The sequence below is a fragment of the Condylura cristata genome, unplaced genomic scaffold (genome assembly GCF_000260355.1).
Source record: "Condylura cristata isolate star-nosed mole 26May11 unplaced genomic scaffold, ConCri1.0 scaffold00018, whole genome shotgun sequence".
Classification (NCBI taxonomy): Eukaryota; Metazoa; Chordata; class Mammalia; order Eulipotyphla; family Talpidae; genus Condylura; species Condylura cristata.
The window spans coordinates 14,065,809-14,091,477 of record NW_004567119.1 but is presented as its reverse complement, the minus strand read 5'-3'; the positions used below and the strand labels follow the sequence as shown (position 1 = coordinate 14,091,477).

At 36.1% G+C, this 25,669-nt stretch overlaps 1 protein-coding gene across 2 annotated transcripts in view; it reads left to right on the top strand.

Annotated features, from left to right (window-relative positions):
• Positions 1-24,653, top strand: part of PDGFC (platelet derived growth factor C) — a 146,917-nt gene extending 122,264 nt beyond the window's left edge. For both annotated transcript variants that reach the window (XM_004685349.1, XM_004685350.1), the window contains 3 exons: positions 15,229-15,436; positions 20,262-20,479; positions 23,087-24,653. In XM_004685349.1, coding sequence (XP_004685406.1) covers positions 15,229-15,436; positions 20,262-20,479; positions 23,087-23,203 — 543 coding nt within the window. In that variant the 3' untranslated portion in view covers positions 23,204-24,653. The remainder of the gene's footprint in view (positions 1-15,228; positions 15,437-20,261; positions 20,480-23,086) is intronic.
• The last annotated feature ends 1,016 nt before the right edge of the window (positions 24,654-25,669 follow it).

The window sequence follows — 25,669 nt, the reverse complement described above, 5'->3', positions numbered from 1 at the left end:
GGGTGACCCCCAGAGCCAAGGATCAAACTCATGTGGAAGTGGCTTCAGCTTCTTAGTGCTGTGCTTTAATCCGTTGCGCCACCAGGGAGGGTCTGAATAGATACTTTAATTGTATTTGAGGAAAGCAAAATGATCACAAAAATATTAGATATCCACCGAAGGGAGAAATAGCTCTCACTCTCTCTCTCCTCCCTTGCTTCTTCCTTTCTTTCTTTCTCAATCTCTCTCTTCACCCACCCCCTTCACCCCCCTTCTCACCATTTCTCTCCAAACACTTTATTCCTCCCCCTTCCTGTTTTCTTCTTATTCCTCTGTCCCACCCATCCTCTTTCCCTCTATTTCTTTTTCCTTAAAGTTTGCTGGTTCCCTTACCCTTTAATAACCTGTGCTTGTTCAAGACAGAAAAAACACTTTTTAAAATTCTTCTTGAAGTGAAAAAGACTCCTTAGCTCATCCTGTCTTCTAATATGTTGCATGCTCTTTTAATAGTACGTAAGTTCTGCTATGAACAACTCTTGTATTAAGGAAAAAAAGTGACTGAGTCTCTAAGCCTCGAAGATGTATAAGCTTCCAAGTTTATCAGCCTGTCTAAGATGATGAACAGATCCGGCTGAAGAAACAAGGTTAAAATAAAATGGCTTATTTTCCTTATAATTTATCCACACTCAGTCCTGCTTGGATATAATGTTTTATGATGCAAATTATATCATCCATGTTAGCATTAGAGCTTACTCCTCTAAGTCCTTGGATGCTACCAAGATGTCATTAGCTCTTTGATTACTAACCTTGACCTAGATTCTTTACTCAGATCTCACTGCAAGGGAGTTGCCTTCTTGTGACCTTGAGTGATTCTCTGATCTGCTTGATTTCTCACTCTCCCACTTATCTACCTGAATAACCATGGACAAGTTTTCCTCCCACAAAATGTAGTTTCTGCTTTATAGCATTGTTATGGGGATTAAGTATCAAATGCTTGGCTCAGAGTTTAGCATGCAAGCACTAATATGGGATTCCTTTGTTTTAGGTCATATTCACCAGAATGTTCTGATTCTAAAGCACTCTGCTGTCTCTAAATCAATATTTTTAAAACTTTTCACCAAAAGCCCACCAGAAGAAAATACCTTCAGATGTGAGATCATTTTAGTGTATGTGCATGAACATATGTCAGCACATGTGTTAAAATGTGAGATATAGGTATATGTATGGATTATGAAATAATATTTAAATTTAGTATATGAAATCACTGTTATATTGTCCTTAACGCTAATCATGTCCTTTGTTGATATCACCATCCACTACATATGTCCTATCTTGAGTTTGAACACGCTGACTAAATTTATAAATGATCCATTTTATGTCTTTTGGCAATTTTTTTGGCAATTTTATTTGTCTCCCTGGAAACATGTATTATATACATACATACATACATACATACATACATACATACATACATACATATTACATATACATATAAAATATGTGAAAACTCAAAATTGATATCAAATAACATTTTCCATTTAACCTACAAAACTTAAACTATCACTTAGAAAATCTCAGTTCAAGATTTTCCATCACTGTTAGCCTATGCAAAACTTATTCCTCTTTGGAACTAGAGGTCACTTCGAGAATTGTACAGGTATTTTAATGATGACAGGGACTGTTGACTGAATGCCTGTTAATATTCTGTGATATTAAAGTGAATGGTTTGCAGTGAAAGAGTACAGATTCAGTGTGCTTTCCCTTTTGCCTCATGAAGCTCTCATCAATCATTTTGCACAGGTAATTAGAATTAAAAATTAAATTAGTGGTTTTTAAATCAACAAACTAGAGTCCATCTGCGTCCCATAACTGCTTATTGCCTTTGACCATAGGCCCAGGTGAAGGACATTGCATCCTTAGATGCCCTCTGCTTATCTTTGTATTTTTAGTGAAATGAAACAATAGAACTATAGTTTGTGAGTAGCTGTTACATGTACTTATTAAAATGTGGGAATGTGAAATTTCTTTCCTGTACTCTCCATGATATAATTGGGAATACAGACTACTGGTTTTAGAAAGCGCAGATTTGTGTTGTTAGCTGTCTGGGTTTCCTGATTTCTACACACCCCTGGGTGTGTATTGGGGGCTTTTCTGCATGTAGAGAATGCATTTTTTGGTAAAAATAGTATGTCCTTCATTGAGACATTTTACTTGTGTAATGGTGTCATTTTGAAATATGTGTCTGTTCATTATGTTTCACTCTCTTATGTTTCTGACGTTACCATGTTTCATTTTTTAAAATATGCTCTGGGAGTTTTACCTTCATAGTGCACCTGTGTAAGGTCGTTGCTATCATGTTTTATTATTTTTGGAGCAATTTCATTGAGATACACCTAATGCTAAAAAATTAAAACTAAATATATTTCATGGAATGAGACTCTTAGGTTTTAGTTTATTTATTATTTTTACTTACTTATTTTTAAAGATTTATTTATTTATGCATACAAGAGGTGGGGTGCAGACCAGAGGTGCATGAAGGTGAGAGGATTCACCAGAGACAAAGTGGGGAGCAGAACAGATGGATCCTCTGAAATACACTGCTGAGGGAAACAGCAAGCAAAACAAGAGAGGTCTGCTGCATCATGTGGGTCAGCTCCCTGGTTGGGAATCAAACTCGTGCTGTAGTGGCTATGGATAGCTTTATAGTGCTGAGTCTTAACTTTGCACCACCTTTTAGGTTTTAATTTAATTTTAAATTGTTTTAAGTGTCCCAAAATACATTGTCATTTTATTTACATATTAATAAAACATGTGGATTTAAATGCATTTTTCATCATATATTTGCATCACAACTTCATGAAATCTGTACGTTTTAATCTCTTATCTAACTGTATAACACCGTTATTAGTATGTAATCATTTTCTACCCAACCACCTGGTCTCAGTGCTATCCTTTGAGAACATTAAGAATTTCAGCCTTTGACCACATTTGTTTCAAATACTGATGAAGACACTAGGCTTCTTTGTGGACCCCTGGTATTGGACAGTTGATGGGCAGTGGCACTTAGACATTCGGGTCCATTACGGCAGGTAGCAACAGTGTTGCTACCAGCCACACTTGTGTTCAGCATGAATCCACATTACTGGAGTGTTCGAACAGTTCCCTTGGTTATTGTCTCTAGCATTTTATTACCTAGAATCATTTTCTTGTGGTACACATACTAAATAGTTGAAATTAAATAACTAACAAGATAGAGAGCTAGATAGACATGGAGAAATTTGGTTTAAGACTTAGGTACCTGATATAAAATGGTTGTTTTAACTGCCATGCATTTAATAGATTTTTCCCTCAGTTAATATGTGAATCTGTTAGTTTAAATTCAAGTATTACTTTAGCTACCAAACTTTCTTGTGTCACTTTGACACATTTTTCACATCATTTTCTCTGCTTTGCTTCTTGATGTCCTAAAACTGTTGCAACTATATTCTTGAAAAATGAATTTCATTTTGGGGACATCTTAGCTTACCTCTTTGACAGCATGTCATATTTCAAGCTGGTGTCCTTCTGGATGGCCACATTCACAATGAGAGTACCAGGCACAAGTTGAACATCATTGTTAATAATTCCGCTTTTTTCAGGGGTGACTGCAGTTCATCTGTCTTACAAACCAAATTTCACTGTTGTACTTTGACTCGTTGGCAGAGTACCTGGCTCACAGTGAACACTCCAACATTTTAAGTAATTATGAATGAATGACCAGTGTCATCTTTCTCTGCGGAGACAGACAGCTAGTCCTGTGGTCTGTTGAGTTTCGACTGTGAGTAGCCTGGAAGGGAACACGCCAGCCTCTGCAGTCTGCTGTGGTAAACCGAAGTCCCAAACCCCTGAAGTGGGAGCAGTTACCCTGTGTCCAGTATAAATATTGATCCTGGGAAAACCCATGGTGCTTTGCTGGAGGTATCTTTGCCATCTTCAAGAAGTGAAATGAATGTTTGCACATGAACTAAAATTTAAAATTGAGACAGAATGAAAGGATTCAAGTCATGCAAAGCAACAAAACATGTCCAAGTTCCCACCTATTTGAATCTTAGTTAACACCATAATCTCTATATGGAAGTTTATATCATTAGACACTTTTTTTTTTCCATACATGACTCTGTTTATTTTAATAGGTAATTGTTTTTGAAATCTCAATAGTGTGAGCTCCTGCATTTATTTCTTGAAGTTTCTGTTTTTTATTTAGAAGTTTTGGATGGGTCGAAGTTGCATGAGACAGGGCATCCCTGATGGCACAGAGGATTAGGTCTCAGCACTATGAAGCCACGAGGGCAGGAGTTCAGTCACCCGGCCAGGGAAGTAACCCAACTGGTGCAGCAGACTGCTCCTGTTTCGCCAACTGCTCTGCTCAGCAGTGTATCTCAGTTAACCCACCTATTCTCTTCCACACTCTGGTAAATACTCGCCCCCCCACCCCCACCCCTCACCTCTGGCCTGTACCCCAGCTCTCATTTGCATAAATAAATAAATCTTCAAAAAAAAAAAATAAGTTGGACTAGACAAAGCAATGGATCCCAGTTGCCAATTTAGGGGGAAGATTCACTTTGAAGTATAAATATTTGAATGTCTTTATCCAAATTCATAGTTGCAAAATTGGCAGAAACTTTTAAATTCATTTTGTATATCTTTTATCTGATTCATAATCCCTTTGCCTCCAGAACAAAATGACTTTGTGACTTTCACCCAAAACTTGTGAACTTCATTGTCTTTTAGTTGTCAAAGTCTCTCCATCTGTAACCATTATTAATTTTAGAAATTCATTTTTCATATGAAACAAAAAGCTTTCTTCTTCAACTCCTTCTTACAGGTTATTTCCTTTAAAACTTAATGCAATGATTTTATGACTTTCCCCATTACTAATAATACATAATCCCTTATTGCCTTGTAAGATCTATTTTATGCATCATATAGTTGAGCTTCAAATAGCTCAGTAAATGAGGTAGCTTAAGTATTTTCACCTTTGTCTTGTAGCTAGTACTTTAAAACACAGGGGGATGAGGGTGATTTGCCAGTGATCACACAAGCAATAAATGGTGGATCCAGGCTGTATGCTCAGATGATCAAAATTCCATGTTCTTTCATTATACCACACTGCGTCAAAAAACCATTTCCCTTTTTAAGTGATGTCCCATAAATTCCTCACTGTCAGACTCTATACCCTTAAATTCTTCAGTTCCTCAGTCATGTCAGCTGTTCCTCAGCTCCTAATTTTTAGAAAGGGCAGCTTTTGTGGCATAGATGTTACACATGTCTCTGGGGGTGTGTGTGTGTGTGCATATGTGACTATGTAGAGCTTGGGAACATGTCAGTCTCCTGGTGGTTATTTGCATAAAGTTCTTTGTAATTGCAATTATTTTGTCATTACAGCTTTTGCAATGTTACCCCTTAGCTACTTTCATTTTGGGTTTAGCAGAGTCCCTTACATATATCAAATTTTATAAAACAGTTCAGAGTTACACATTACATCATTTACTATTTCAGATGACATGGTTTTCATGTAAAAAAAAATACAGGTTTTTTTCACATGAATTGAGGGCCCACCTTTATTTTTTGTGTTATTATTTAGTGAAATCAGAAAAACTTATTTCTGGGCAGTGAGGATTCCTAAGTGTTTCGATCTGTAACCCATATATAGTATAAGGGAAAGCCTTGTATTTGACTGACTTCCTTCAATCTGATTAGCCCAGGAACTAAATGTTTTCAGGTTATTGCAATACACTGGATGAAACTTAAGAATTTCCCTACTTTACTGAGAAACTGCTTTGCCCAGTTGATACAGGATTAGACCAGGATCTGCATGTCAAAGAAAGAGGTTAACCCAATGTCAATAATTACAACTCCATCCTTTAAATCCCCAAAGCAAAGCTAACCACTACCTAGATTGTGAAGAGCAGCAGCACAAGCTGGAACCACAGGTGAACAGAGCATTTGAAACCACAGCTTTGCTGGTACTTTTATATAATTATTTCCATATATTCTGAATAAAACCATAAGACCCCAGAAAACAATAATGGGCCATTGTAGCTGCATTCATTTACAATCTTCCCTTTTTTGAAGCTTACTTTTTATTTAGTTAATTTTACTCTTACTCTTCATTCTTAATGCTACAATGAATATCCTTGCATTGTACTTCTGATTATTTTCTTTTGGGAAAATTCTGGATATGAAATTAAGAGGTCTGAAAATATGGACATTTTCAAGACTTGTGGAAAATTCTGTTAAATTGTCTAGAAATGCTGTGATATTTGACTCTTCCATGCAGTTAGAAAGGATTTTCCTGTCCCGTCTCTACTTACTGTGCATATTGAATTGCCTTTGTCTTAACTCCTCTTCTTCAATAGATTTTTTTCTGATTGCAAATATACACAAGTACTCTCTTTATTATGCCTTTTTATAATCTTTCTTTCTATGAATTCTTTACTCTTTTTTCATTTTGTCAAACTTAATAAAGTTTGACTAACTTTTAAATTCCTGCTTCTTTATTTTAGGCATTCTTTCTTCCTTCCCTACATCAGAGAAGTTTCTCTAAATCTGTGAACATAGTGGATCGTAGAGTGGCCAATTTTTATTCCACTTCCTTTTTGGTCTCGCTATAACTTTGATGTTGTTGTTCTTCACTGCTGAAAATTCTCTCCTTTAGTTGTAAAAGCACTAATAACTCTAGGGCCTCATCCTTACCTGGTCTGCCATCATCCACATTTTGGGAGATGATCTCTTTGATTATCTTCTCTTCTCATTTTATTTGTACTCTTAACTCATCATTCTCATTTATATGTATATATAATGATGATTAATACATATGCATATAATATGTTAAGATTAGTGACTATCAATCCCTGCCCTTAGCTGGTTCTTGTTATGTCTCTTCCATTGTTGAAATGGTTCTTCTATATAAATTTGTTTAATACAGTCCTATATACTCTAATTAAGATGCCAGTTATATAGTGACCCTACATGGTGGCTTCTTGTTTCATTTCACATAGAAACTTTATGACAAACGATAAAAATTCAGAAAACTGTTTCGAGATATGAACTAGGGATATCATTAACCATTTTTTAAAAAGTTCCTCAGCATAGTGCTATCCATGACCATAAAAATACCTAGGCTTGCATTTACTGAACTGGCTGTTGTGAAATGCTCATTTCTCCCTTCCAGAACAGTTACTGACTATAAATCTGTTTTAGGAGAAAAAGAAGTTTGAATAAGGATTTTTTTCCCTGTGGGGCCAGACAAGCTCAGATTTGCCATGTCAGTGTTATAAGAATGTTGGGTGGGGTTTTCAGTGAACACTGGCTAGTTAGGTAGTGACATTCCATACAACACAAAGCCACACAAATCATGAAATAAAATTTTTAAAAGTAGTCATTTATCTTGACTAAAAGTGGTATGCTGGGCTTACTGATAGATTCAGTGAAAATAACCATTCCTGTATGTGTGTTCCTAACTATCTACAATATTTAATTTTTAACTAAAGATTTCAGTTATACTATTTCACTTAATCCTTAAACTATTTTCTAAGATAAGTGATGTCATCCCTGCTTTGAACATTTATGGCTAACGGACACACTTATAAATGAGATGTTCAACCTGCCATTTATAGAAAGGTTGTTTTCTTTGATGGAATTGCCATCTGCAGAGATAGCCAGGAGATGCAGGTACAAATGGGACTCTGGTAGTCAGTATGTAAGCCACACGTGATGCCTTGAAATTCAGTGACAGCAAAAGGAAAGAGTGGGGGCAGAAGACTGGGAGTATATCCAGGAATAACCTTGGGACATTGCAGCATGCAGAAGATGCTCAAGAGAAACCAGCAGACAGATCAAAGAAGAAACTTCTGTTGAAGGAGGAAGAAACCTTGCAGAGACACTTGGCACTTAGATTAAAAAAGAGAAAATAAAGTTTTGGGGTCAGTTGAAGATGGACGGGGCTCCACTGATGATTTTTATAAATTACAGACATGTGAACTACTTCCACTAGATCCTTCTGCTCCCCTCAAAGCAATTGCTATCACCAGCTATAGTACATTCTCACATGTTTTGTATGCTGCTCAGCCATTTTAAAAGAAATCGCTTTGTTCCATTGTTTCTAACCCCAAAGTCAAGTCTTCCTCCCTTACAAAAATAGAATGAAGCTGAGGGTCTTGTCTGTTAAATTTATTGAACATATAACTGAAAATATTTACCAATGTAGACAGCATTTCTCAGCTAAGGCCTCACAAAACAATTCACAAACTTCCCTTAGTGGCTATTGAATGATACACTGATAAGTATTAAACTATGAGAGAAATTCTTGTATGAAATGATCTTTAGGGATTCTGATTAGAGTTGTACATTAAGTGTTTTAGTAAAGTTATGTTTTTCTTCTAACAGCCCTTAGTTTATGTTCTTGAATAATACATCAAAGCTAGTCTCCAAGCATTCAGAATAAAAGATTAGGAAAGAACTCATGTGATGCTTTGCTGTCAAACACTTGCAACTGCAAGATATTGTTTCAGCTCTTTATGGCCTGTCACATTTTTTGATTCAGAAAAATACATTTTAAAATTTTAGTAGAAAAAAAAATCATTTTGGCTTCCCACAGATGCTGTTGTGGAAAATGTGCCTCAGAGTATGTTATTTAGTCCTCCCTCAGAATTTTGGTTTTCAATATAGATCATTACTTCTAATCCACAATTTTACCTAGGAAGTGGAAACTGTGTGTTGACTCTGATTCACCCCCCACAGTCAGCTGCCCCTGGTAAAGCATTTCCTGAGACCTTCCAACCTAAGACCCTGGCATCAGGGGGAAATTCTTTAGCCCACCACTAATGCTTTAGGTAAGGTGATTTCAGGGTAAACATGTAATTTGTAAATGTAGTCATCTGGCGGTAGTTCTCCAGTTTCGTGCTGATAGGAAAATTGAGCCAGTAGCAGTTGGTTCATCCACTGACTTAGTAAGAAATTGTGCTTGTGAACATAAACATTGCTATTTTTTTAGGACAATGTTTTCGGCAAAGCTAGTCATCTCTTTTTCCATATTTGAACCTGGGCAGGATCCTGCTGTTATTCAGGGTTTGTCTGAAACCATGAAACTCATGGCCTTTTCAGGTCATTTCAGGTTTCAGCCTTGGGATTTTGCTTTTAAATGATGAATGATGAGCATCGTTCCCTTCTTGTGCTAGAAAGATGTGTCACCGTGCCGTTGTGACGGGTGGTGTAGAGACACATCAAGTGTATTCAATTATCATGCTCTTTCAATAAGAACCTCTCAACATTAAGGCTTGATGTGAACACAGTTGGCCAACTTCCCTAGGAACTCTCACTTAAATATATAATCTGCATTACACACACAGCATTAGAACATCTGTTCTTGGGTAGGAATGCAAGCATTTGTCTTCCTTTGCCTGCTAAAAAATTACTGGAAAAAAAAAAACCACTTAACATTTTGGATGAATTCAGATAGGGAGAGAGGGCAAGACAAAGAAGCATACTCAAATGAATTGTTTCAGGGCATTCTTGTGTCTTTACAGAACCTCCCATCACTTGTTCCAGGCAAGTACTTTTGTCTGCATGCCATCCACTTCTTAAGCTCTTTATTATTCAGACCTTGAAGATGTATCAGCCTGAGATTGGAGGCACCTTTTAAAAACCATGTAGCACAAGACAGAACTTTTGGTTTTCTTCATTTAAAACACCTGGGTTACTATTTTGCTGCCTTTGTTTTTAATAACCACAACAATAAAACCTCATCTACAATTCCTCACTTTTCTGTGAGGTATGAACTATGAGAAAGGTCCTTATCAGTTCAAAATGTACTGAATGTAGTCAGTTGGCTAAGAAAGCTACAACATAAATCTCTTAGGTCCTAAAAGTTTTGTAACAGTTGCTATGCTACTTAAGGTAAACATTTGTAAGTGTGTGTGTGTGTGTGTGTGTGTATTTGTCCAGGGGAGATTCATTGTAAATGCTGTGTTTTTTAATTGCACTCACCACAGAAATCCTAATAAAAAGACAAACTATGATTTTGCAGAGTTAAGAAGCTATTGTGAAAATAAGCAGTTCAGATAAGACTATTTCAAAAAGAAAGTAGCTTTTCATACTCTAAAAATGGAAAAGATGATATTAGATCCCTTGAATATTTTAAGTTAGCTATGATGAAATACAGAAACACTGCAATGATGATTTTTGCCCAAACGTAACACTGAAAATTCAACGCTATTTTGAGTTTACAACAGATTCGTGTAGCTGTTAATGCTCAATATGTTATTGTCAGTTATTTTCAACAATAAAAGTAGAAATACATCTATTTTCAGTTATTCTTTTAGATTAAATGAAAAATTATGGTCCATACTCATACAGGATTTGTATAAAACTTGTTGGGTAAGTTATGTGATTCTCAACAGTAAATTTTCAGTTTGGCTTTTTTTTTTTCCCCAAGGGAAAAAATCTCTGGTGATTCAAAAGACTTACAGAAGTTAAAATTGCATGTATTTGGGTCTGTTTTGTTGACAGCACACTCCCTCAAAGGCTTTTTTTTTTTTTAAGGTTTATTTATTTATTCATACAGAGCTAGGGTACAGGCCGGAGGGTGAGAGCATTCACCACGGACAGAGTGGGGAGCAGAACAGGCAGATCGACGAAGTCCACTGCTGAGGGGAGCAGCGGGCGGGTCAGGAGAGGTCTGCCAAGCCATGTGGTCATCTCCGGGGCAGGTGGGAATCGAACTCATTCGGGAGTGGCTTAAGCTTCTTAGTGCTGTGCTTTAACCCGCTGTGCCACCAGGGAGGGCCCCCTCACAGGCTTTTTAATGCATGCTTGTTAAATGATTTAGCGGACATAGTATAACATTAACGTTTGTTTCTACTTAATAGTAAATTGAGAAGTCTAGGACAGCATTATTAATTAGCTCGCACTTCCCTAACGAAGCCCATGGGCCAGCTGACTTATTTTCTCACATTTCTGGAGGTTAGAAGTTTGCAATCAATGTGCAGTGAGATTGGTTTCTTCTGAGGCCACTCTCCTTAGCTTTCTCCCTGGACTTCACCTGATGTTTCTGCTCTGGATATCCCAGTCTGAAGCCTTTTCCTAGTAGGATGGTATCAAGAAGACAAGAGACCTAGATGTAGAGAAAATGGATCTTCTTGTATCAGGAAATCACATAGAATCCTTAGATGTAAAAGCTGGAAAGAAGCTTAGAGATCAAGAACTTACAAAAGAGGAAACTATAGCTCAGTAGTTCACTGCATTTGCACAAATTCTCTTTCCTCAATGTGAGCAGGACCCGGGTGAAGACAAGGCTCAGGGGCTTCTGCCAGGATGCTGCTCTTCCTATTGTCTTTCAGGTGATGTTCAGCAAGGCATTTAAAGAACCTCAGTTTGTAAAGTTTTTAGCCTGGTTTGATAGGCTGCCACACTACATAGAGATTGATGCCCTTTTCTGGTTTTCACCTTCTAACCTTGTCAGGTCAACCCGGAAGGGTCTAGGCTAAACCCTGCAGGTAATAGCAGAGAAGAGTGAGGGTGCTGATTGAGTTGTTTACATTGCTTAACACCAAGAAAGTTTGCTTTCCATGACTGATCATTGTTATCCAGAAACTAAGTAGTGTCTATTTTCATGGTGACTGAAAAAGAGAGAAAATAGGAAATGTGCAGATCTAATGCAATTTGAGGCACGTAACCCAACCGTAAGTGTTTTCAAATAACAATGATTTCGCTAGAATTTTCTAGATACCAAATATGAGCAAAAGAGCTATTAGCTTGTAGTGAAAGGAAGGGCTTTTCTCTACAAGAAAAATTAAAACTTAAAAAAAAAAATAGAGGACTTTTTCCTTTCCCTGTTGCTCTTCTTTTCCACTGAAAATCCCTTTGGACAACATGGAAAAGCAGAACTTGGGAAGTGAATGACTTGGTTGTTCCTTGAACCAGTGTGGTTGAGGGTGGGGGGTGACTGTCATGAGAAACCCTTCAGTAAAGCCCTGTTTCATCTTTCATCTTTCATCTGTTCTGCCTAGTGATTGATTCTTTGGATCTAAGGCAAGTGAGTAGATTCTCCCCTTTTGTCGTTTGGGTGGGGAGTGTGTGTGTGTGTGGTCTTTTAAAATTGATCTCAGCAAAAAGTTTAAAAGCTCAGAAGTTTGGAACACCACTCAATATGTGTATGCAATGTGTACACCTAGTTGCTTTCTTCCACCTTTAGTAGCTGGAGAGACTGCTATTTTGATATTTCATTGACTCCAAGATGTGCCTATTTTGTATGTCCACTATTGCGGGCTTATGTTGTATTATGCTTTCTTTTGTAAAAGTATTTTACCTTTATCTCAGCAATATGGATTTCATTCTGTCTCCAAAAGCTGTGAAAGCAAAATAAGCCTACTCATTCTTGGTGTGGTCTTATTTGAAAATAGCTTCACTAACAATTTTATATCATTCCTAAAATAGGCAACTGTATTATGACACTTTAATGAATAATATTTACTTTGTATTCATGCTTTAAACATTTAATTTCCATGTTCAGATGATGACACCTGGTATTTGTTTTATATCATCATGGTCATGAGTAATACTTTATTTCTTTTAGGGTATTACTGACCCTTAATTTTTGTCCTTTCTAAAGATAAATTTTGGCTTCTAAATTGAATCAATATTAATTCAATTGGTTAAATCAATAATTAAAACTTCTTTAAATAGTTTTCTATATCCATGATATAGTTATCACTCATAATAACACTCCCTATCATAGCAAATTTGTACTTCATGGGTAGTTAAAAAAAATATATTGCAAATAACTAGAGTTGTATTAAATTTGGTTTTTGCTCTAAAATTTCAATTCTAACTGGTAGAACAAAATATTACAGATTAATTGAAAACATTAGTGTTCAAATTTTAGCCACAGGGACTGTGTCTGTCCAAAGAACCCTGATCCTTTTTCTGCCTTTCAGGTCATGTGCCCACAAGATATCCCAAAAAGGGGATCTTTTTCCAGTTGACACTGTTGAGATATATGGACCAATAATGGCCTGTTAGCGAGGAAGTTTTCATGGATGAATTGAGTTTAAAGAAAGGCTATTGTAATTGGCAAACCTTTATTATGTGCATCACCAGAGAGAGAGTTGTGCATATGCATCACATGTGGGAAAGGAGGGCAGCATTAAGTGTGGATTGAAATACAGGTCTGAAATGAATACAACATGCGCAGTGTTAGCGAAGAAATGAGATCGAGTGGAACAAAATGTGCATGTCTTTGATGAGCAGAGGATTAATGAAGAAGGTGAGCAAAGGTCAGGTTGTGAGGCTCCTACACAGGGTAAGAATTTGAATTTTGTCCTCTAGATGAATATTCCTGGAGTTTATCCTAATTCATCACATGATCAGTGATGACTTATTTTAGGTAGGTAAACCTAGGGTTACACATCTTAGAAAAAAGCAATAAGGGAAAGTTTTTAGGATATAGAAAAAAGTAAGAGGTAACTGTGCTTGACTTTCAATTACCTCAACCAAGTAATGAGAGTATAAAAGAAAAAGTTGATAGTGTTTTTATAACTGCTATTATTTTTATCTGACCATCAAAATGAGTTCATATTTATTATTGAAAATATTAAAAACATGGATGTTTATTAAGAAAAACATTAAAATCACTGCTATTAAAAGCACAGGTAAACATTATTGACATTGTATGTGCTTTTGATTTTTTTGTTTGATTTATGTCTGTTGAAGTCATGGTCTAGTAATGCTGTATTTATATTGCTTGGTTTCCTTTTAGTTATGTTTTAGATTGTAGGCCATTTCTTTAGTTAGTAAAATTCCCTAAAGATCTCATTTTTAATGACTGTACACTGCTTCATTTTACGAGTACAGTATGATTAACTATCCTACTACGGTAATTTAGATTTGATACTGTGAACAGCAGCCAACATGTATGTATTCCTCAATACCCTTTTCTCTCCCACCACAAAAAAAAAAAAGGTATAATAAAAAAAGTTAAACATTTAATCATGTAGTTGGCCCATTTGGATTTCAATCCTGACCTATCAGTCCTTACTTAGTTCACTGTAAAAATAGGGGAAGGAGAGATTCTCAATGAACGTTATTGACATCATTGTCTCATTTTGTTTATGTCACTTAAAACAATGATGCTTAAGTCATTCCTCTGTAGCTAGGCATTTAGGCTGCTTGCAATTTTTATTTCAAATAATGTTGCAGTGAATACTTCACATACTTCTGTGTGCACAAGTCAGAGGTTATAAACGTTGAAGTTGAAGTAAATTGCAGGAACATAGGATGTGTACATCTTCAACCCTGGTTTCCCATGTCTCTCCATTACATGAACCAGAGTGATTGTACCAAATGCACTCACTTTTAAGGCACAGCAGAGCAATTCCAGTTTACTCACATCCTTGGCAAGCCTTTCTTTTAAATGCCTGCCAGTGTCATGTGTATAAACTAGAATTTCCTTTTTTGTATGTGAAAAATAATATCTCAATTTATCTTGCATTTCTCTGATAATTAAAGAAACCTAGCATGTTTTTATGGCTGTTGGCATACGAGTTTCCTGTCTGGAATTGCCTGGTTTCTACTGAGTTGTTTGTCCTTACATGTTTACTCTGGATGCTGGTCTTGTGACAGTCAGGGATTTTGCCAAGATGTTTTTCCAGTGGTTTTCGCTTTTACTTCTGTTAAAAAAAAAAAAAAAAGTAGGCAAATTTATCAAACTTAGCTTTTATGTTTTGTGTTTTGGGTATTTTTTACCTTGTTTAACCTGATCTCTAATGTAAAAGTTTTCACCTATAGTTAATTTTAAATCTTTAAGGACCAGTTATTTTATATTAAATGTATACTTCATCTCCTGTTCATTTTATATAACTATCAGATGAGTTACTAGATTTAAGAAAATGAAAAGTAAAATAAAAAAAAGTTACTAAGCTTTTTTCTAATTTCCAGTGCAAATCCATACTTGAACCATAGTGACTTTTCCTTTAAGAAACAGATATCTACACTCACCAGTTATCACCTTGTGGAAATGAAGTTTATATCTTTCTGATTGACCACACAGAAGTTTTTGCTTATGTACATGAAATCCTGGCAGCGTAATAACCATGTTATGAAGAACCTACTTCTCATGTGATCATGCCCTCAGTCTACCGAGCTTCATACGTAAAGTCCAGAATGAAGACACTGACATAAATTAAGTTAACCGAGGATCTGTTTTACTTTCAGCAGTTCACAGAAGCTGTGAGCCCGTCAGTGCTACCGCCCTCAGCGATGCCCCTGGACCTGCTCAACAATGCTGTCACTGCCTTCAGTACACTGGAAGATCTTATTCGGTATCTTGAACCAGACCGATGGCAGTTGGACTTGGAAGATTTATATAGGCCAACTTGGCAACTTCTTGGCAAGGCTTTTGTTTTTGGAAAAAAATCCAGAGGTAAATTTTCTTTTCAGATTAGAATCTCATCTAATTTTCTTAGAAGCTGGAATGTTTCCTAATCTCGGCTCTATGTTTTAATTTTCGTGACACCTGAGCATATTTTCATGCTAAATGAGAATGCATTATAGCTCAATGAGTTTGAAATTTAAAAGAGGTACTGTAACAGAGACATCTATTATACATTACAGGGAGAGGTACCGTTTTCTTTGCCCTACTCAACTATGGGTGGAGTTGAGTGGGCAGGTAAAGCTTCTGAAATGACCACTGTTGACCATATGAGTCTATGTTCTCTTAAGAGCCAAAGTGCTGACAATGAAACTTAATTCCATCTGGTCAAGAAATTGAAAATGCTGTTAACCAAGTTGACTCCAAGGTTAGCTCATGTTCCTAGAAACTCTCGAATTGGAAAGCATCTATTTAAGACACAAATGAAAATGTAATGGAAATAGTTGGATAATTAGAATGCACTCAAAATTCTGTTTCAGTCTGTCAGAAACATTGAAATCTACCCAGGGGTCACTTGAAAGAATGGAATGACAGTCTAAAGAATTGATACTGAAAGAACATTATTTAGTTAATTTGAGTGATTCACTAGGGCAGTTTACACCAGACTTGTTCTAAATCATGTCGGGAAGAAACCTGATGCTTACCCTTTCCTGCTAAGAGGTTCAGCCTTTTGGATCTGGAGCTTTAATCTCTGCAGGTCATGTTGGGACTTGCCAGCCATGGTATTTCGCCATGCCAGCAGACATGGTTTCCTCTCAGCGATATTTAAAATCTGTGTTCAAGACCATGGGCAGCTAAATATTGTGCAGATGGTGAAAGCTGCTACAAAATTTTAAATTTTGAGTTTGATAAATAATTGAGAAACACTGCTCCCCGGCCCTCCCACTTAAGAAGAGAAAAATGAAGACTCAGGGATCTATCTGGAATAGTTGGGAGTAGAACCTTTGTTGCAAATTTTAAGTATTTATCATGTTGATCTGTAAAAAGCTGTGAGAGGTATAAACTCAATTCCAGTTTTTTGACAGCTGACTTTAGGTTTCCAGCCTGAAAATTCCCCTTCTAGCCATGCCTTTAGCCACCAGGTGCTCCGGAAGATTTAGCCTGCAGCTAGCATGCATTTAAAAGCATCCAGCACTGAACCAGATCTTTCAAATACTCATTTAGCACTTTCCAAATTGAAATCCTTTGCAGTTTGCCAAAACTATTAACTTTTTGTGCAGACGGTAAGTGTGAGAAAAGCAGTGTATATTTTTGGAACTTTACATAAACTAAAATGCAGGTGTGGGATAACATCTATATAGACAAAACCAACTCCCTTCCCAGGAGTCTCTCTACAAAGAAACAGGGAGTAAGACATTTAAAAGCTTCTAATTAGACATCAAAATAGATTTTCCTCAGAATAAACATATCTCACTGTTACCACATTCATCTTTGAGAGACCACCCTCAGATAGCATTACAGTAATAGAATCTCCCTGGGCTGAATATCTTAAAAGAATGAACAACTAAGTAAAATGTGAGCACAGTTGTTTTTTGTTTTTTCAGTTAGTAACATCTTTTTAAGTAAGATGTGCAAAACTGATGAATCTGAACAAAGAAAGTTTACACTGGCAATAACATCATGCTCAGATCTTCATTCTTTTGAGAACCTAATTAGTACATGTATTGTCTTAGAAGTTAGTTATGGAAAAAGAAAAAAAAAACTGAAGGTTGTATTTTACTTTACAATATTTTGCACTGAGAAATCTTATGAAAGTATTATTAAGTTATAGAAGAGTATGTGTCTGGGCATGTACTCATGCTCCTGTGGGCTCTCTGTCTCTGCCTCCCTCTGTTTCTCTCTCTCTCTCTTCATTTTGAGTTTGAATCCTTAGAGTATGTAAATCTCAAATAACATAGTCCAGATCTAAAATCCTTCATTGTGTTTGCAACCTCATGTAAGGCTGCAGTAATGAATTTGTCTCCTTATTTTCCCTCTCTTCCTCCCTTTCAAGTTTTTCATTCATACCTTGTTACTGAAGAAGAAAAATACCACGATTTCTAAGCCAGGCTTACCTAGTATTTAGAAAGGGCTTTTGACTTTTGTGTCAAACATGATAAATGAGTGGAAGCTAAGTTGAAAGTATGTTTAAATTTTTGCATTATAGCAGGTATCATAACTTAGTTCACTTGGGAAATATATCTAACCTTTTATTGTGGTTAAGTAAACATTTTAAAGCGAACATATACAGTCTCATTTTCTATTTTCATGAAATAGTGTGTTTAAAACTATTTGAGCTAGATAAATATCCTTTGAAAGCTAAGAGCTTTATTCACATTCTAAAGAAGTATAAACCTCAAATGAGCAAAATTTAGACAACTGGCTTTTGTGTGTATGCATGTTTTAAGTTTTCTCCCTTCTTGCCAGCTACTACCTTCAAGAGAAAAGACTGAAATATATTTATGTATAATTTTAACAAAGAAGGAGAACTATGCATATATACTATTCAGCAAAATTACATAGAGTAAAATCTGTGACACCATTTAACCTAATTATCTCATTAATTTTACTTGAGATAAGTTGGTCTTTCATATCACTCAAGAATGAACTCATTTTATTTTAAATATTTAAAAGCTTCTCTTTCTCAGGATCATTTTTTAGATGAAGAAGAAATCTTTAAAGACTCCAAAAATAATGATTTTTTAATAAGCTGGAAAAAACAATTTTTAACCAAGTAATATGAATTAGAATTTCCCTTGTGCTTCTTTATATTTGAACAAGATTTGGTTAACCCTACAGCTTACTGTTTATACTTTAATATATTTCTTGAAAATATATAAATTGGCTACCTATAAAATTTTAGAAAGATTTCAGCTCATATACGAGTATAACACAGGCAAGAAAACAAGTGCTTAATAACTGCCTTGCCATTTATAAAATATTGAAAAATTGACCCATTATATTCAAAAATTACATTGCAATTATTATTTGAAGCCACTTTTAACCAGAAAACTTTTTCTTTCAATTCATGTTTCAATATATTCAAAGCAACATGAGCAAAAGGTATTTAATCAGACTTTATATTTTAGTTAATATGTCAAAACTTTAATAAAACTTTAATCTTGGGCACTCCCTGGTGGCACAGTGGGTTAAAGCACAGCACTGAGAAGCTAAAGCCACTTCCACATGAGTTCGATTCCCACCTGCCCCGGAGGTGACCACATGGCGTGGCAGACCTCTCCTAGCCCGCCCGCTGCTCCCCTCAGCAGTGTACTTCGTCGATCTGCCTGTTCTGCTCCCCACTCTCTCTCTGATGAAGCCTCTCACCGCCCCTGAGCCTCTGGCCTGTACCCCAGTTCTGTATGTACAAATAAACAAATCTTTAAAAAAAAAAAAGCACCTTTATTTTGAAGAAAAATCAGTTCTGGGTATGCTATTCAAAACTCTTCCATTTTCTTGGAGTACCTTTTATTTGGATAATTCTTGGTGGGGGGGAGCAGTTATAAAGCAGAAGTAAAAATTATACTAGAAGAGAAACACATGCCTTTTGCAGCATCATGGATGGAGCTGAAAAAGATCATGCTTAGTGAAATAAGCCAGAAAGAAAGGGGAAAATACCGGATGGTTTCACGCATAGCAAGAATATAATGGACCAGGCGAGAAAATAATAATAATAATGAACAGCTATATACCAGAGACATTTTATGGGAGGTGGAGTGGGGAATGGGATCCAAAACTGTGGGAGGAGTGAAATGCACTGGACTATGGTGATGACACATGGGTGATTTGGTGATGGGAAGCCCACGGGGATTCCAACTGAGATGAAAAAATATACAAAATGATGTAAAAATAAACTATTATATTATTTAAATAAGTAAATAAATACAGCCTTTCAAAAAATTATACTAGATAGGTTTCTCCAATAATAAAGTAGTGCTTATATGTTATGTATAAATTCATATTCGTACCTGTTATTTTGATATACATTTTTTCAAGGTAGTATCATGTCATAGTTAAAAACAATGGTTCTTTGAGAATTTAATACAACCATTTGATGAAAAGATATTTTGTTTGGGCTTCACAAGTAGATATTCTTTTAACGAATAAAGTACAACATAATTGACTTTTTAAAGAACAGAGACAATGGCTATCAACTAGACATTTCTTCTATCCTTTACAAGGGCAGAACAGGAATGCAAAGGAGTCTAGTTATCTAAATTTCAAAAGAGCAGAAATTACTCAATGCACCAAAACTATGCTTTCCAGTAACTCATGCTTTTATAAAATGTATCATTTTCTTCACCCACTGCTCCACTCAGCCATTTTCAAAAATCCATTCATCCCTCTTCATAGATTTTGATTCTTATTGCCAGTATTTCTAGAAGTCATTCTTCATTCGCTGCATGAGTTTGTCATTTTTTTAAAAATTGCATTTATTTTTTTAATAAAAGCATTCATCATTTTCTATTCTATTCTTCTTCCCTCCAATGCTCTCCCTGTTGCTTTCTTCCTAAGGTTAAAAGGTGTAACCCTGTTCTTGCTCTATAAAGTTTCCTATTTATAGCCGTCAACTGTTTGGTTGGTGCTGTTCTTCATGTTACACAATGGCATCTCTTTATTGGTCACTAAGTCATAATGAAGCTTTGTTTACTATAAAATGGAAAGTCTTAACTTGTGAGCTGCATAGCCCGGAAACCTAGTTAAAATAAGAAAGGCAGTTAGGAGTCTGTTCATGCGCTAGCTATGTTTCTTCATGAAAGAGAGTGTGATGAAACACATTCGGGCTCAGAGCATGAATGAACATCTATTTTTCTTTGCTTTGTTTTGTGCCCTGCAGTGGTGGATCTGAACCTTCTAAAAGAGGAGGTGAAGTTATACAGCTGTACACCTCGTAACTTCTCTGTGTCCATAAGGGAAGAACTAAAGAGAACCGATACCATTTTCTGGCCAGGCTGTCTCCTGGTTAAACGCTGTGGTGGAAACTGTGCCTGCTGTCTCCATAATTGCAATGAATGTCAGTGTGTTCCAAGCAAAGTTACTAAAAAATATCACGAGGTAGGTATATCATTTTATTTTGGGGTTCCTTTGTGTGTTTTTTGTCTTAAAAGTAACAAAAGGATAGAAAAGAAAATAATATTTTTAACAAAAGAGGTGTAGCATTCACCCCCCCAAAAAAGAAGAAGAAGAAGAAGAAGAAGAAGAAGAAGAAAGCAAGGTTTACAAAATAATTTATCTTTTGATATTCTTTTATTTAGGATTTTTAGCTGACAAACTCAGACAGTAAGGATTTAGAAAGCTCATCCTCTCAGGAGTCAGGGAAGTTTTGTCATATTAAAAAGAAAAATGTTCTAATGGGAAAAGAATCAGTGAAGCTTAGCAATTTTTCAAAATATGAAGGAAAATATTTTAAAGAGAAACTTGGAGAAAAATGATGGTCTGTGCTGGAGAAAGGAGATCTCTGATACTTATTTTTCATCAGGGGACATAAACCCCAAGAAGACATGTTCATAGAGATATTAATCTTCCTATCAGTCAATTACCTCAACTAGATTAGACTTCTTATGGATTCTTCACCCTTTATGTCGTCATTCTGTGGAATTAGTGTTGGACTCTTCCCAATTCGATGGAACCTCAGACCTGTCGTGCTCATATCTCAGGAAGCTGTCCCTCCTGTGTCTTTATGAGTCACTTTTAATTGTTACAAAACACTTACATTATTCCAAGCTAAAATTTGTCCTTCTGAACCTACATTAATATGACTTCACTTCATTTTTTAAAATTTTTCCAATAAATAAAAGGTTCACACAGAATTTAAATATCTACTCAATAAGTAACTAATATAGTTTTTCCTGTGAATAAAGACATTCATGAAACCCTTAGCTGTCAGGTAATCTAAATATGTGCTTTCATAAATCACACTACATATGACAATTGTCCTACCAAAGGCAGGAAGGATTTAGGATTATAGCCTGGCATGAGTGACTGTTCCGACTGTATGTGGTGACATCCATAGACTTAACTTTCATTGTAATTTTCCCACTAACTGGGAGATATGTGCAAGTAGATATAAGAATAGAATGCATTAGCTATGCCAGTATTGTAATTTATATCATTCCAAAATGATTTATAACAAAAGTGTGATAATAAGGAATAGCACTAGTATCTTACGAGTCATTAGTTTTGATGCTATCTTAAATTGCTCAAAACTACTATCAGTTCTGACACATAAAATAATATTCAATAGATATGAGGTTAAATTTCAAAGTTAGAGTTATAATATTAATCCTAGAATTATGAAATGCAATGTGCTTTAAAAGTTTATCATTGCTTACAGATTTTAAAAGACTTTACAGTTTCTCTCTCTATGAAGAAAATTACTAAAGAAAAAGTAATTAATGGTAATAGTTTGAGTCTTTATACAATTATTTCCCACTCTGACTTTAATAATTCATATTTGGCAGAAGGATGAATACTGGCTATGTCACTTTTCTCTTTAAGCTTCTGTTCACTCATGTGTAAAATAGAGACAAGAATCATAAATGACTTGGTAGAATTCTTGTGACTTAAAGTATGTAAAAATATTATTATAGTGCCTGCCACCCTATAAACATTCAAAAAACGTTAGCTAATTAACCTCTGATATGACCACATACTCCAAAGGATGTACAATCATTCTTCATTTTCTTTTTTTTTTTTTAATGTTTAAGTAGAAAAGACCTAAGACTTGACTTGTGCCTTTGTGGATTAGTAATAATTTCCAGAAATGGTAGCTTTTAGTAATTGCTCTATGAATCTATCTGTGTCAGACCCAAAGAACAGAGAAGCTAGACAACTTGCTAACATTCTGTCTCTGTTCTTTGTTCCTAATTCAAACAAGCTTTCTGAAGCTTTATCATTTCTCTTACAAGAAATGTTAGTTCTTATCAAATATTTTTAATATCATGGAATACATAGCTGGGTCCTTTCGTCACAGCTCTAAAAGAAGATGTGTTTAGTATCACCGTCCATTTTGCTATGTTTTTATTAAAAATCTCAAATATCTAAACTGCAATATCACCATGTCCAGGCGGTATTGTGGTTAGTGCTGTCAGGCCGCACAAGCAACACAGTAGGACGCAGCTGCAGAAAGTTAGCTCTGACAGAGGCTGAAGTCTATGAAGTACATCTAATCCAGCTCATCAGCTTTATAGAGGACTTGAAAAGTAGCCAAAAAAATTAATGAGTGGCATAATTGAGCAAACTCAGCTGTACAGTGATCGTGTTTCTTTTCCCAGTATTGCTGTATTCACACGCGTTGCTTCAGCATAAATATTTGTCCAATTCATGAATAAATGAATGAGCCAGCCGAACAAAGAATCGTGTAGTAGTTGGTTCCAAAAGAGTTGCCCACGGTGAAATTTTCTATGGTCTTGTCAGATGAGTAACTGATTCCATAAGCTTTCCTTTAAGGATTGCTCTCTTTTCTGAAGCAGCAGCCTTCAAACTGTGGGAATTAAATAGTCCTGTATTTCCTGACGTGGTGCTGCTCACTGATGATACTTTCGAGAGGTGGAAGATGTGCTCAGATGCTTTCATAAGGGAAACAGCAACATTCTTGGCTATGAAATTGAAAGCTACAAGCATTGACAAATTTCAAAGGTGGTTTATGTGTTTCCCTTTTAGGTCCTACAGTTGAGACCAAAGATCGGTGTCAGGGGATTGCATAAATCTCTCACCGATGTGGCCCTGGAGCACCATGAGGAGTGTGACTGTGTGTGCAGAGGGAGCACGGGAGGATAACCACACGCGTGGCTGCCATTGCCCAAGCCTCCAGCCCAGTGGCTGATTCTGTTCTAGAACTTATGTATTTTCTTCATCCATAATCTCAATGTCTGCTTCAGGGACTTTTCATCTTCAGGATTTACAGCGTGTTCTAAAAGAGGAGACACAAGTGGAATCAAGAGTTGTGCAACAGCTCTTTTGAGGGGAGGCCCAAAGGACAGGAGAAAAAGTCTTTCATCGTGGAAAAAAGATTAGATGTTGTAGGTCACTAGCTAGTAACAGGGTCACCTTGCTCCACTAGCTGTGCTCCGTATTTCAGTGATCTCTCTCGAGAAGGCTTAAGGTCATGTCAGTACAGGAAATAAACTGTGCACATGGGCACCTGATTCTCTTCTCTTGCTTAACTCTAAAGCTCCATAAGCTGGGCCTAAAATCACAGAAATCTGGAATTTTTCTCCCTTCTAGTCACATATCCATAAATCAGAGTGTTCTATCTTCTACAATCATGGTTTTTAAAAAGGAACTATATTGCTATGAATTAAATTTATGTCATGCTGAAAGAAAAGACTGGATTTTCCATATTTCTTAATTAAAATTTCTACCATTTAGAAGAAGAGAACTACATCCATGGTTTGGAAGAAACAAACCTGAAAAGAAGAGTGGCCTTATATTCACTTTATCTACAAGTTGGTTTATTTGTTTTATTGTGTACATTTTTATATTCTCCTTTTGACATTATAACTGTTTGCTTTTCTAATCTTGTTAAATATATCTATTTTTACCAAAGGTATTTAATATGCTTTTTTATGACAACCTAGATCAATTATTTTTAGCTTGTTAAATTTTTCTAAACAAAATTGGTATAGCCAGAGGAACAAAGATGATATAAAATATTGTTGCTCTGACAAAAATACATGTATTTCGCGCTCGTATGGTGCTAGAGCTTAGAGTGATCTGCATTTCAAAGTATTGAAAGGGAAGTCAATAGAATTTGGTAAATTGCAAAGAAAGTTTGAAAAATAAAAGTTATATTTGCCACCCCTGTTCTTCGGATGCAGAGTAAAAGCTATGAAAGTAGATGTTCAGATCCTGGTCTTACTAGTCTCCAAAATCCTTTTGGGAAATATGAGCATAGCTCAGAAGAACATAAAGCACCTTGAAATAAGAGACTTCACAGTTCCTGAGACATGCTCTGCTGTCCTGTGGATACACATCCTATTTATTATACTGTTCTGGTTTTATCTTTAAACTCTGTTCCATACATGTGTATAAATACATGGATATTTTTATGTACAGAAGTATATCCTTTAACCGATTCACTTATTGTACTCTTTGCAATTGAAAAGAAAATCAGTAAAATACTTTGCTTGTAAAACGCTAAATATCGTGCCTAGGTTATGTGGTGACTATTTGAACTTAAAATGTATTGAATCACCAAATAAAAGAATGCAGCTATTTTGGGGAGAAATTGAGTGAATGCGCGCATGTGTGTAAGTGTGTTTGTGTGTGCAAGATTTGTCTATAATTAAAGTGGTAAGGTTTCATGTTACGTTGATTTTCAGTATGCAATAGCCCGTCTACGTCAATTCAAAAGACAGGTGCATAATTGAACATTTCTGATGGGACTTTCTTGCTTCTTCACAGCAATGCTTTGGAACCATAGTTTTCTTTTTCGCACTGGCCTTGTTACTGATTTCTAATTAAATTGCAACTGACTTGAAAGTAGTATGTGTTTTATGAAATGCTTATTACTAAATTACATGGTAGCATCAAACTGGAAAATAGAAATGCGAACCTCCACCTTTCCACTCATGCTTTTCATTTTCAGTGACAATTCTAAGTCAGTGAGTATGCGCTGGCAGTGCCTACTGGCAGTGGAAAAGTTGTGTTTTCCACAGCTCACCTCCAAGTGTGGTGTTCATCTTCCGACAGAGATCTTTGTTCAGAGGCATCTCAGCACCATCCCTCATTTTCAACTTGCTGGAGGTTTCTAGGCCCAGGAACTGAGTTGTCTGCATACTCCTCCTAGGCACTCCCTTTTGGGGTACTTGTTGATCTGGACATCCTACCCTGTGCCCAACCACATGAAAAACAATAAAAAGAACACACATGTTTGTTCCTATTGATCAACCTTTTCCTACTTTTATCCCGCCTATGGAGTCTACTATTCAATTCTATGCTGTACTGAAAATGCTCTTCAGAGTGTCTTCTTTTAGCAACTTGGGACTCTCGAGAGCATAGTAAACATGCTACTGAATCTTCAAGTAAGTGGCCTCCAAGGATGTGTTTAATCCAGTCCTTATACCCATTGAATTGAATACCTGCTTTCCCTTTTAAAGAAAGTGATTGTTTCCCTTTATACTGTGGTAGGTGCCACAGATCCAGGAGACTGGTTAAAACCCAAAGTACCCTACTTCTGTCTACTGACTCCTTCATTTTACAGATGGAGAATTTCAACTTCAGAGATAATTTAGGAACTCTAGG